Source organism: Xyrauchen texanus, chromosome 46 (genome assembly GCF_025860055.1).
Source record: "Xyrauchen texanus isolate HMW12.3.18 chromosome 46, RBS_HiC_50CHRs, whole genome shotgun sequence".
NCBI classification, from domain to species: Eukaryota; Metazoa; Chordata; class Actinopteri; order Cypriniformes; family Catostomidae; genus Xyrauchen; species Xyrauchen texanus.
This window is the reverse complement of record NC_068321.1, coordinates 17,531,951-17,545,479: the sequence shown is the minus strand read 5'-3', so window position 1 is coordinate 17,545,479 and position 13,529 is coordinate 17,531,951. Positions and strand designations below refer to the sequence as shown.

The 13,529-nt window shown below is 36.0% G+C and overlaps 1 protein-coding gene across 1 annotated transcript in view; it reads left to right on the top strand.

Moving 5' to 3' along the window:
* kiaa1549la (KIAA1549-like a) overlaps positions 1 to 13,529 on the top strand; it is a 74,668-nt gene that overhangs the window by 44,982 nt on the left and 16,157 nt on the right. Inside the window, 6 exon segments of the mRNA XM_052120234.1 lie at positions 2,140 to 2,199; positions 2,622 to 2,773; positions 3,912 to 4,083; positions 4,852 to 5,012; positions 6,337 to 6,372; positions 10,782 to 10,972. Of these exon segments, the coding sequence (XP_051976194.1) occupies positions 2,140 to 2,199; positions 2,622 to 2,773; positions 3,912 to 4,083; positions 4,852 to 5,012; positions 6,337 to 6,372; positions 10,782 to 10,972 (772 nt within the window).

Sequence of the window (13,529 nt, the reverse complement as noted above, 5' to 3'; positions counted from 1 at the left end):
TTGTTTTAACTTGCTAGCTCCTGTTATCATGTTAAGGCACATTGAAATGGTAGTTCATGTTTATTTCTGTTTGAATCCATGAGTTTAAGTTTGCCTTGAGGCAGAGACCTTCAGTAGGGTTGATCTTGAAATTATCTTTGCTTTTTCCAAAAGACATATTCAAAGGATAAATACCATTCTCATTTTAGAAGATGGGTAATTTGTATACCTTTGGAAAATCAAAATGTCCTGTGGTGTGACATGCTATACACCATCTAAAGCTATTTTAAGCAGCGTTTTGCAAATTGTTTGTAATGATCACGCATACAGTTTTTTGACCTTATTTATTGAAAGACTACATGTAAAATTTCTACTTTAAAAAAATCATTTGTCATTATTATTGGGTGTAATCTTAGTTATTAATTAATTGGGTGCAATTAGTTTCTGTATAGATCTGGGCAAAAAATTTATTTTTCAATTGCTCATCCCTCTACTACAATGAGAAGAAAACTCTCGCATTTGAAACAACATTTCGCACTATGCTAATAAAATATTATATATTTGGCAACTAGCTTGTAAATGTTTAGATTTCACTCACCAGTAATTGTGCAGTATAATGGTGGAGGATTCAGCAGCGAGATCATTTCACTGCGTGATGAGATTAAAAGTTGTTCCGTGTACTATATGTGTGTCCAAAGACGAGAGCCACTCAACCATTTGTCATTGAATAATGCCTCTTTTAATACTCTTTCTGATCTTTACAGTCAGTTGAACATAAAAAAAAATTCAGGCATAGCACAGATGAGATAAATCCATTTGTGTCTCTCTTGTTAACATGCGATAATTTAAAGATGCTGTTTACAGAAATGTCGGATTTCCTTAGAGACAGTACCGGTTTTCAGCACGTGTTCAACAAATCAATGTAAATACCTGTAAATATTACAAATTATGCAATTAAGCAATACAAATGTATCCAAATATAATATATACAATATAATATCATATTTATTGATTAAATACATTGATTTGTTCATTTTTTAAAAGCTAAAATGTGATCAAAATGATGAAAAACTAATAAAATACAATTAGTCCAATTTAAATGTTCATATTGTACCTAGTTAAATGTTCCTCTGTAGAATTAACAGCATTAGCTGGAGAGAATTTATGTCAAATGTTAGCAAAACAGACATTATTATTGAAATACCCACATGAATCGATATCAAATCGAAATCGAATCGAGAGCTTGTGAATAGGAATCGAATATGAAAATCTATATGAATACCCAGCCCTATTACTGTAATCTAATTACTTTTAAGTAAAATGTAGTGTAATGCATAACATTTTAAATTTGAGGAATCAGATTCCTGTTACTGACTTTCAGTTAAGTTAATTACTTTTAAGTACATTATTTGCGTTTCTAAAATAGTATTATTTATGTAGAATTTAAAACATGAATTATGTTCATTTGTACGTCTCTTGTAATTTGTAATTGTTCATATGTACGCTGTGCATGACTTTCATTCAACAAGGAACAAGGAGGAAATAAACATTATTTTGAATTTGTTGAGCAAAAAAGCTAACTTTTCTGTGAAGTGTTTTAGAAAGTAACTTAAAAGTAATTAAACTTTTGATAAAGTAATCAGTAATCTAATATTTGTTTTTAGAAGTAATCAGTAATTTCTAATGGATTACTTTTTAAAATAACTTTTAAACAACATTGTTTATCACATCGCAGGACCATTCAACTCCTCAAGACAAAAAAAAAGTGATTACAAATGGTGCGCCTAAAATATAAGCTTTCCTTGATACATAGGATTGGTGCAGAAGGTAAACTGTACTAAAATAACCTGACACTGTTTTCTGCACCACTACTCATTGATGCTGAATAGCATTTCTAAAATATTTATTTCCCAAAAGTACTAAAAGAATCTTAATGGAATCATTAAGTAGCCAGATTCAAAAGGAATCTGAACCAGAATATTAAAATATGCCTACTTAAATATATATTCACATTGACTATTTTCACATTTTACCTAAAATCTTGGTGTTGATCAAAAAAACATTATGCGTCAATCACTCAGATACAAAGTTGCATCACAACATTCAGCTCTTGTTTGACGTTTTTTAAATAAAAAATAACCAATAATTATTTTTTCACAGCTCTAGAGTACCACAACCTTAACACTTCAGTAGCAACCAGAGATTACTGGGTAATCACAGGTAATTACTTTAATACTTCCACTGCTAACCAGCACCCAGACAGCTATTCCCCAGCATGAGTTATATGATTAAATCTCTGCAATGTTTTCTGTTCTTTTAAACACGGAGAGCCTTTTTCCTTGCGGAGAACTATTGATGTATTATTTAGCTGCCCCCATCAACTCATTTGGAGAGATCGCTTTGGATCAGAACATTGAGTGTGAAAAAGCTATTTCTAGCTTTATGTATGAGTTCTCGCACTTAATGTTCTCTCCGTTGCCTTCTTTCCCTTTTTCCAGTTTTTTCTCCTTGTATCACTGTCAGGATCCTCTATAGCAAGGTCAATTCACAGTAATAATACAGTAATTGCAGTTTTCGATTTTAAGGGTATGAAAGGTAAGTTCTCTTTGTCACCTTGCTCATTTTTCTCTCTTGCTCTCCAGTAATTCAGGACGTTGACAGCTCTTCTCTCGAGGGAAGTTATCAGAGCTTTGCTAGTCTAATGGAGCAGCGGCTGGCAGAGCTCTTTTTGGTTGCCAGTCGACATGGCCTTCGCTTAAGAAGAGCCACAACTGTAGGCGACTACACTGTCCAGGTGTGTGATGAGGGAACTCTCATCTCCAATATTAAAGTAATAGTTCACCTAAAATGAAAATTCTCTCATCATTTACTCACCCTCATGCCACCCGAGATGTATATGATTGACTTTCTTTTGCTGAACACAAACAAAGATCATTTGAAGAATATCACAGCTCTGTCGGTCCATGCAGTGCTATTGAATGGGTACCAAAACTTTGAAGGTCATAAAGGACATACAGGCAGCATAAATGTAATCCATATGACTCCAGTGGTTATATCCATATCTTCAGAAGCAAAACAGATCAATATTTAAGTCTTTTATTACTATCAATCTCCACTTTCACTTTCACATTCTTCTTTTGTTTTAGGCAATTTGCATTCTTCATGCATATTGCCACCTATTGGGCAGGGAGGAGAATTTGTAGTAAATTTAAAGACTTAAATATGCAACTGTTTCTCAACGACACCCATCATATTGCATCTGAAGATGTGGATTCGTATGGATTATGTTTATACTGCCTTTATGTGGTTTTTGGATCTTCAACATTTTGGTACCCATTTATTTGCACTGTGTGGACTTAAAGAAGAAAGAAAGTCAAACACATCTAGGATGGCATGAGGGTGATTAAATGATGAGAGTATTAAACATTTTGGGTGAACTATCCCTATAATTCAACTGTTAGTTCTAAATTTTGTTCCAATTCATATCTATACATCCATCCACACATTATTTCCCCCTTATTTGCATACCAATGCCTACCAAGTATTCAGCAACTAATTTCTCACTAAAAAATATTAGCCAATCATAACAGAGGTCATTTATATATAGATTTAAAAAAAACTGTGTCTACTTTGCAAATGATAATTTAAATAATTAAGATATTAAGGTGTTTTTGATGCAAGAAACCTTGTTCAGTAACTGGACTTCAAGGGGGGAAAAAACTTCATAAGGGTCAAATATGGCCCCTTAAAAACTGAAAGTAGCCCTCGTGTGATTTTCATTTATTTAGGGCCTGCTTTAGATTTAGGCTAGTCACTAATTAGTGCTGGTATCTTGGAAAAACATCAAACATGGACTCGTGGGAGTAGACATGGAAAATGGAATTGTAGAGACATCTTAATGGGAGATTGTATTTACTGCATTTTTCATACAGATGGTCAGTATCCGGCGACTGCCTGGGCCCAAGAACCCGGCTGAAATGACCTACTATGTACAGATCGATGGTTCTCCTGTTACTGGCACCTCTGCGGCTAAAACCCTCAACACGGTGGACTCTCAAACAATGGCTCTCACTCTGGGATACTTTGTCCAAATTCAGGCAGAGCGTATGTATATATTGCAGTTTGTTTGATAAATGTTGAACCCAGTTTATATTAGGATATACTTTGTCCCGTACCATTGTTCTATGGACATAAATGATACCTTAAATCTCATGGCTTATTGAGGTGAGGTGTGTTGCTACTTTTACAAGTAATCTGTCGTACAATTTACGCCTGGCAGATGATAAAATTTAAAAGGAAATGTAAATACAAGTCAACCCCAATCAGCAGCATTTGTCACATAATGTTGTTACCACATCATTTCAACTTGTCTCCTTTTCTTTAAATAAAGCACAGATAGATAGATAGATGGATGGATGGATGGATGGATGGATGGATGGATGGATGGATGCTCACTCACTTGTTAGGGGAAAAAAACAGTGGCTAATACAGCATAATAATGCTAATAATTTTCGATCCCATATCAAACTACTATAAACCTCAAGGGGTTTGTGTGTAGAAAGTTTACACAAGTTTACTGAGCTCTCGACTGGGGCATCGAACCCAGTTTGTCTGGCAGAGAAGAGCAAAGCCCCAGTTTTGTATGAATAAAACGCAATCAGAGGCAACAGTGGGGGTTTAATCTCTCAGATAAGAGCTACAGCCGAAAGACAGATTCAACTCATTAGAAGCTCACCACAGACAGTAGGAGACAGGGGGAGCTTGGATTACTGTAACTGTATGTTGCAAGTGGCAGAAATAATGTGCAAACTTTGTGAATGGGTTTATTCATTTCAGATGTTTGCTTGCGTATGTGTGTGTGTTGGTATACAGCCATGGTAAAGAGTCTGCCTAGTAACCTCTGGATACTGGCAGTCCTGATACCTGTATCGCTAGTGATGATTGTTGCGGTTATGGCGGCTGCTATCATATGCAGGAGAAACCGTACCGTCTTCAAGACCAGCGCGTTTCGGAATTTCCATCCTCGCACCAAGGTATTACTCTTCACTGTCTTGTCACAGCAATACCAATTATGTCAGCATCATATTAAAAAATAAATCAATACATTTATCCAAAAATTTAAATTCTGTCATTATTAACTCATCCAAAACCATATGACTTCTTTCATGGTCACAAGAGAAATTTTGAAGATTGTTCTCTCTGCCCTCTTCCAAATAATTGAAAACTGGATGGTGACCAGGGATTGTCAAGCTCCAAAAAGGATAAAAAAAAAGCACCATAAAAGCATAATAGAAGTATTTCATATAATATATGCCTTGTATTCCAGGTCTTCTAATGCCATACAATAGTTTGTGTGAGGAAAAAAACTGAAATGTAAGTCGTTATTCACTGAAAATCTTTCTAGACACTTGACAGCCATGGTCACTGTTCATTTTCACTGTATGGGAAAGAGCATCTTGGACATACTGCTACTAATAACTCCTTTTGTGTTCCACAAAATAAAGTTATACAGGCTTTTAAAGACATGAGGGTGAGAAAATTATGGGAGAGTTTTCATTTTTGTGTAAGCCGTTCCTTTAAAAGCATAACCTAATTGGCTATATACACACACTGAGCACTTTATTGGGAACACTATGGTCCTAATAAAGTTCCCGACGTGGTCTTCTGCTGTTGTAGCCCATCCGCCTCAAGGTTTGAGATGTTGTGAATTCTGAGATTCTATTGTGCTCACTACAGTTGTACAGAGTGGTTGTCTGAGTTACCTTTACTGCATAGCCTTTCTGTCTGCTCGAACCCGTCTGGCCATTCTCCATTGACCGCTCTCATCAACAAGGTGTTTCTGTCTGCAGAACTGCCGCTTACTGGATGTTTTTTATTTTTGCCACCATTCTGAGTAAACCCTAGAGACTACTGTGTGTGAAAATCTCAGGAGATCAGCATTAACTTACAGAAATACTCAAATCAGCCCAATCATGCCACAGTCGAAATAATTGAAATCACATTTTGTCCTCAAACTGATGGTTGATGTGAACATGAACTGAATCTCCTGACCCGTATCTGCATGGTTTTATGCATTGCACTGTGCAACACGATTGACTGGTTAGATAAATCGCATGAATAAGTAGGTGTACAGGTGTTCCTAATAAAGTGCTCAGTGAGTGTAGATACAGTATATTTCATTATATCAGAATCTGATGCTGGTCATAAACTTTTGAAATGTTGCATTGCTGCTTAAACACTTTGTGATTGTCACCACACTTGAGCGCCACGATATGTAAAACCATGGAATGACACATTTCACTATGATGCCCCCAAACAAATCCCTTCAATTGTGTCTTCACTACTTTTCCTGTCCAGACTTCATATCGAAGAGACGGAAGTTATCACCACCAGGTATTTCTGGCTATAGCTTGTGCATGGTGCTTGACTGCTTGTTTATAGTGTGAATATCCTTCTTGTTGATTGTGCTTTTGAGAAATCAAAATGGGGAGCATTTTATGTATTACTGCAGTATTACTGTAATTATGATTTCTTTTTCGTGTTTGGATTATAAGGCTTTAAAATAGATACATCCCATATGCAGGTTAAGAAATGAGGCCACCCCAAGCTGAGCGATATGCCAAAGTTACATACAGTATATGCATAATTAGGTGAAGTTCAAGTAGATGAACAAGTCTTTTAATCTAAAATGGGATACATTAAACAACCCCACTGGATGGAGGAATAGGATTTACTGGAAGTTCATGTGCTTATGTAGGTGGATGTATTTATAGAAAAGCTTAAGCATTTCATATCTTACTTTCTATTCTCAGATCGACCTTAAATATTACTGTGTTGTTAAAGCTAATGGAATAATACAATATGCAAATCAATTGTAATTATGATAATCTTCTCTTTGATCGTACTCCCTCTTAGCCATGTCCTCTGATCTGAAAACATTTCCTATTAAGATGCCCTTTTAGGAACATGATTCTGCTTATGCACATTAATTTGATCACGTTAATCAGTGTGTAAAGTATTTCACGGAAGAGCTTCCCGTGTTAGCGCAAGGATGTATGCAGGGTTCAAAATGAACACTTGTCAAGCACCAAGTGCAAATAAAAATAGACTTTTGTGAGTAAATTAAAAGTTACTTGTAAGTTGGATGGTAACGTAAATAGGAACATCGACATTACATAGTTTCAATCTAATTATAAGAACCACACTCAAAAAATTTATTAATTACCTTTACTTAATTACATTATTTTACAAGCAATTTAATTAAGTTACTTATAATTAATTTAGTTTCATTAAGCCAACATAAATTAGTTTGATTAGGTCAAATCAGTGAAATAAAGTTGGTCTAACTCAGCTTTATTAGATTCATATAACTTAATTTTATTAATTTATTTAGGTTTATTCAATTGATTGTCTTATGTTGGTCCAAATTCATAATTTTTTTTAATTGTTAGCATATATGCCAGTTGAGCAACTGAAAGGACAGTGAGACTGTTGCACTGACAGTTTGATAGCAACTGCTTAAAGAACTAAGCAGTATTCAAATCAAACATCACTTGAAAGTGCAAGTCCATCCTCGTCCAAAGCAATGGTCAAAACTCCCCCAAACTCCAGCCAAACAAACGCTTCTTTTAAAAAATGATAAAACCGAACCAAACTCCTGTTCTTATCTTGATAAAAATGCATTAAAAAACACTTCGTTTCAACATTTGTTCATACCATCCAGTCCCCTGCAAAGCATGCTGGAAAATGAAAAAAAAAAACAATATTAATGTAGACTTTACTCCAATGGATTAAGTAAACTTGAATTTAACATAATGAAATTAATTTATGACAAAATGTTCTAGAATTGTGTTGCTTTAGTTAATTTTAATTAAGTAAAGTGAACAACCTGCAAAAATCCTTTTTTGAGTGCATAGTGTGACCTTGACTGATGTAAGTGACATGCGCGAGTGTCAAAGACATACAACTTTCTACTAAAGAAAAAATCTCCAGACCTGCGCATCTTCTAATGACTTTTATCTCAGTGAAAAACATACAATTAGAAGTTTATCTAGAATGGAAACTGTGGTGCCTTGATCCCGCCATGAAATAAAAGAAGATAATCTCACCATTGTTACTTTATTTCTTGCAACTGCAACTTTATTACCTGTAAAATGCAATTTTATTTCAAGTTGGAGTTGTGAGATATAAACTCGCAATTGCGAGATATAAAGTAGCAATTGTGACTATATCTCGCAAAAGAGTGCAATAGTCCGTTTCCGAAGTCAAAATCCCATGCATTTTTTCCATAGGCAAATTCGTTTGTAATAACTTTTTAAATCTTTAAATACTGACTTTCCTTGAGCTTCAAAGTTGTTAATAGATGGTCTTTGTTTTTTCAATGTAGTTTACTTCACTACCCATTAAACAACAGCAGAGAAAGATACACCAATCAGAGAATCGTGGCCAACAAAGCCCGCCAAACGAACCCAGTAGTGGCCGCCCACTCCCATGATGCAATCCAGCCGGTCTCTCTAGACTCTTAAACAACTGATCTATTTAAATACATCTGAATATTTTGCAATAAACTTTAAATATATTGATTTTACACTTATAATCAATAGATTTTTGATTACATTATTACAACCTTTCATGAGATTTTAGTTCATTCCCTCATGAAAGGTACACAGTTTTGTTTTATTTCCTAATCCCTGGCGGGACCTGGCTTCCATAACAAACCCATATGGCGACACAGGCTACGTGAAATATGAGAATCCTATGAGAATGAGAACTGAATGAGGAGTAAGATATCAAGAGTTGAATTAGGAGAAATGATGATGTTTAGTCATGCTCCGACAGCCTAACGTCTAGGATCAATTGCATGTACTGTACGTCTGCTTATGTTTTTTTGCTTCGACTGTCGATGTGCTTGTACAGTTCTTACGTGTTTTTCCCAGCTTGCACAATGAACATGCATCTGTGAGGACGATCAGTTAACATCCTGTGCAAGACTTACAACCGGGACTGTACACTTAAATCAAATTGAGCTTGGATTAAACTAAGATTTATATTAAGGGTTCATGGACTGTCATGACCCACACCAGGCAATGAAAGGTTCCAGCTCCTCTCATGAAATACAATTGGAGGGAGCACAAGTGAATTATAGTGTAGCTGAGCACATGTGAATTATATTTGGGTGGGGCTTAACCTAATTCAAAGTCTACGTACATCCAGTACAGGACACATTCTTAGGGGCCATTCAAACCAATCCAAAAGTTAGACATGGTGCAAAGAATGGAACAGAATAGAGGTGTTTCGAGACTCGTTTTTAAGAAATTAAATTATTTTAACTTGACATGTCTTTCTCTTCCGTGAAAACAAACACATCTCACACAACACAGATTTGTTTTTTCAAATGCTCTGTAGAATGAGAATGGCTCTCCCCCAAAAGATCTAAACTGATATCACACGCACAGTCGATGTGTTGTGCTGATTTCCATTGCAAACTGCAACACTTGTAGATGTGACAACTGCAAAGTGCTAACCCCTTAAATATCAAGTTGATATTTTTCAAATTTACATCATATCAGTGATGCCCTGTGACATATATTTACACTATTTTTCCAAGACCCAAGAGGCACACTGCCTCTCTACAAGATTTATTGCTAATTCATTAACATGAGAGGCTCCATAGCTCTTCCATATTAAATATTCCATGGCAACTTGAAGCATCATATGCAGGCTTTGTGAAATATAGTTTGACTGGAAGTGTCATCAGTGCATCAATTAATTAGTGTGCACAGCATTCCATTTAATGGAATGCCAGGTTCCGAATATACCTTGCACAGGGCATTGTGTAACCATGGTCCAAAATATCACAAAAGCCTAATGCGGTTAAAACTGTCATCTTTGTGACCAAGTAAAATCAGTGGCTGGTAACTTAATACATGGTTTAAATCAAAGCATACAAATGAACATCTGACCCTCTCTGATACAAACCGTTTACTAAAAACATCTTTAATGACTCACATGCCTTCTAACAATTTTTCCCTTATTCCATTCTTAGGGGCCGTTCAAACCAAAAATGTATTTGCGTTGTAAAAGCTAGATAAAGCTCAAAGAATGGAACTGAACATGTTTTTAACAGCTGATTTTGTATTTTTTTTACTTTACATAGAAAGGCGCTAAAAAACTAAACAAAAAAAAACATTCTTGGGTGCTAAAAAAAACTATTTAGAGCATGACTGCATTGAAAAAACTATTTAAAAAGCAGACAGATGCAAAAAAATTTCGGTGTGAATGGAACCACATGAAATCAAAAATGAGGTTTTGTGGTTTCAAGTTTGCTAGCTTTGAAGCCATATATATATGCTAGTTAAATTAAATGTCAAATTTGCATTTAAATGTACAAGACATGCATTTAAAATTCACAGTCTTTCTCTTCTGGGAAAACAGACAAAAAATGTACCTTCAGGAGTTTATCTAAGATGCCTACAGTATGTTTTTTTCCTCTAGAACTCACGTGGAGGCACATACAGTATATGGAATATTCCTCAAATTTAGCCACCAAAAACGAATATTTTAGGAACAAAATCACGTGACTGTGCAGATATACTGAGAGACAGAAACTAGCTTGAGTTTCAAGGGACAAAATGTCCTACACTCTTTGCCTCTAAGAAAATATAAAGAAAATAAAAGATAAATAAAAATGCTCTCAATTCAGTCGCCATTTGTAGGTGCACCAAAATATTTATTTTGGACCCTGTGTGTATCCCTCTGCTCTCTTCTGTATTGAGTTTCATCTGCCTTTCTACTGTATCTAGCCTGTGCAGGGTTTTGACTATGCCAAGCAGCACATGGGCCAGACAGGTGAGGAGGCTCTCACTGTCACCAAGGAAACACTTGTCCTGTCCCTTCCCGTACGGGATGCTCCACTCACACAAGACAGAGTGGCGACAACATTACAAGATGGAACGGCCTCAAAAAGACCCCAGATGACAGAGATGCATCTCAGGTGAGAGCCATGCTGTATATTTTTAGACATAACAAATGGAATAAGCTAGTATTATGGTATATCGCTCAAGTCTCTATAGAACACTAGAGACTTTAAAGCCTGTTTGTCATAAATGTTTTAAAAGCTATCCTACCAGATATGACCAGCGAGTTCTATGAAAGCTTTTGTCTTGAATACGCTGCAAAGAATTGAGACCTGGGGAGAAAAGAACAAAGTGTACACTGTTTGCTTAGGAACAAAGAAATTGTTCTTTGGACGTATTTATATAATCCAAATCAAGAAAGGTAGCCATGGCACACAAACACAACCAAATTGCCTGAAACATCTATTGAATAAAGCCTGATGCACACTGAACCACTTTTGGCCATGATTTTGGGATTTGGACAAATTTGGGGAATCGTAAAAGATTTCCCTGATCATAGGGCAAATCGTCAGTATTGATTATTTAGCGCAACATTCACTGACAGTCAATCAATTGCCTTTTCACTGAAGCTTAGCCTAAAGCCTGGTGCACACTGAATGATTTTGGCCACGATTTTGTTGAGACATATATTTGGATTCGTAAAAGATTTCTTTGATTGCTAAGTCTGACATGCTCACCATGGCAGATTAATTGCCTTTGTGATCAATCTTAGCCATTGATTGAACGGAGCATTGACTCAACTCAACTCATTATTTGTCTATTATTGTGGTCTTTTCTGATAAAAACCATGCTCAGCAGTTTCAATACTGTAGATGTGTTCTAAAATGATACTGTAGATGTGTTCTGTGTTTATAATTCTTATGCTGAAGTCAGTAGATTTGTAAGTTTTACTAAAGGAGAAAGTAAGGACGTTATTGAAACTCGCTATTATTAGACTATTAATGTTGTCTTTTTGGATGAAAAATAATGCTCAGACTGAAGGAAGACTATAGATCTGCTTTGTTCTTTAAATGCTTAAACACTACAAAGTATCTTGGTTGATTTCGATCATGAATGACTCAAAATGATTCACTGACTCACTCATAGTACATAAGACACTCGTTTGTCGCCACCTAGTGACATTTCCAGAAGGGGTCACTGAACTGATCAGTTAATCAAATGTAACAAATTTGTTAGAATTTGTTTTTTTTTATATCCCCAGAAATGTTTTTATTTTTTATTTGCCCCTCATGAGTTTGTATCCCTGTAATTTGTTGTGGGATTGCAAGAACAAATCTACAAATTAGAAAAGAAGCTAATTGGTTTTGTTTTCATTACCCATTTAGTGCTCTTGTCCTGTGAACTGACACAGCGTAATCTACCTATATGACTTGGTTTTTTTGCATAGCTGAATTTCAAACATTACAAGTAAACATGCTACTAAGATGGGTAGAAAACATGGACAAGTTCTTGAAAAGGAAAAATATTGACGATGGTTAGGCTATGTGGGATAGTGGTGTGTTGTATAATTATTTAGTCGTAAAAAGTGTGCGTTGCAGAGAAAAGATTGGGAAACACTGGCCTATATAATGTACACATAAATATGTTATTATTTAGAGGTCCACTCATATTATGATGCGGTATTAGCGCAAGAGCTTGCTTGGATTTGTGCGCTACTATTTCAATTTCACATGTTAATGAGAATGCACAAGAACCTAACTTAAATGATCACCCAGTCAATGCTGTCAATCAAAACTAAGTTCTTCGATGTTTATTGCACACTCTAACATAAGACCATGGATGTCCCTTTACGTGACATATCACCGGGGTCATATTGTACAATCTGACAAGAAACAATCGTAAAGGACAGAAGAAAACAAATCACAGTCTGCACCTGGCTCAAACTATTTAATTCTTCAGATTTAATTTTGAGGTTTTATTCTTTGTTCTCAATGCTCCAGAGTTTTTTTCTTTCTTATTACACAAAGAAAGAAACCTCCCAAGATCCTGTTCTCATCCTGCATAACAATGCAAATGAAAGAAAGTAGGAAATGTATCAGTGTTAAGCTTGCTGATAGCCTCATCGCAAAGCAGCATTTCAAGGTCATTAAAACCCACCAACCCGCATCTCCTACATCTCTGGGTTACTTAACCACTCTCGCCAGGCTATGAGACTGTAAATATGCCTTTACGTGGTATGAGGGACAATGCGACAGAGAGTTGCTCTCCAACAAAGAGCACTGATCCTTGAAATCATTGCAGTGTGGATCTCTCTCACTCTGTCCCTTTTGCCCACTGCGCTTATTACCTAGAATGCAAATGTTTTCTACCTTTTGTTACCTCCCTGAGTGGCTCGTTTAAAGGGAAATGAGCCTGCAGAGAACAAGGCTGAGGAAAATAATTATTTGGAAATGCAAATGCAGTAGATATGCAAACAGAGTTTCAAGCATTTACCGGCAGAGAGAGTGAAAGACAGATAGACAGAACTACTCAGAAAAGATGCGTGCTGGGAAGCTAAATGTGCTCACAGCTACAGAATCATGTATGATTCAGTGTGCCTTTAGGCTTGAGCGATGCTTCCACTCCCTGCCTGCCTGTGTTATACATAGAGTGTGTGTGTGTGTGTGTGTGTGTGTGTGTGTGTGTGTGTGTGTG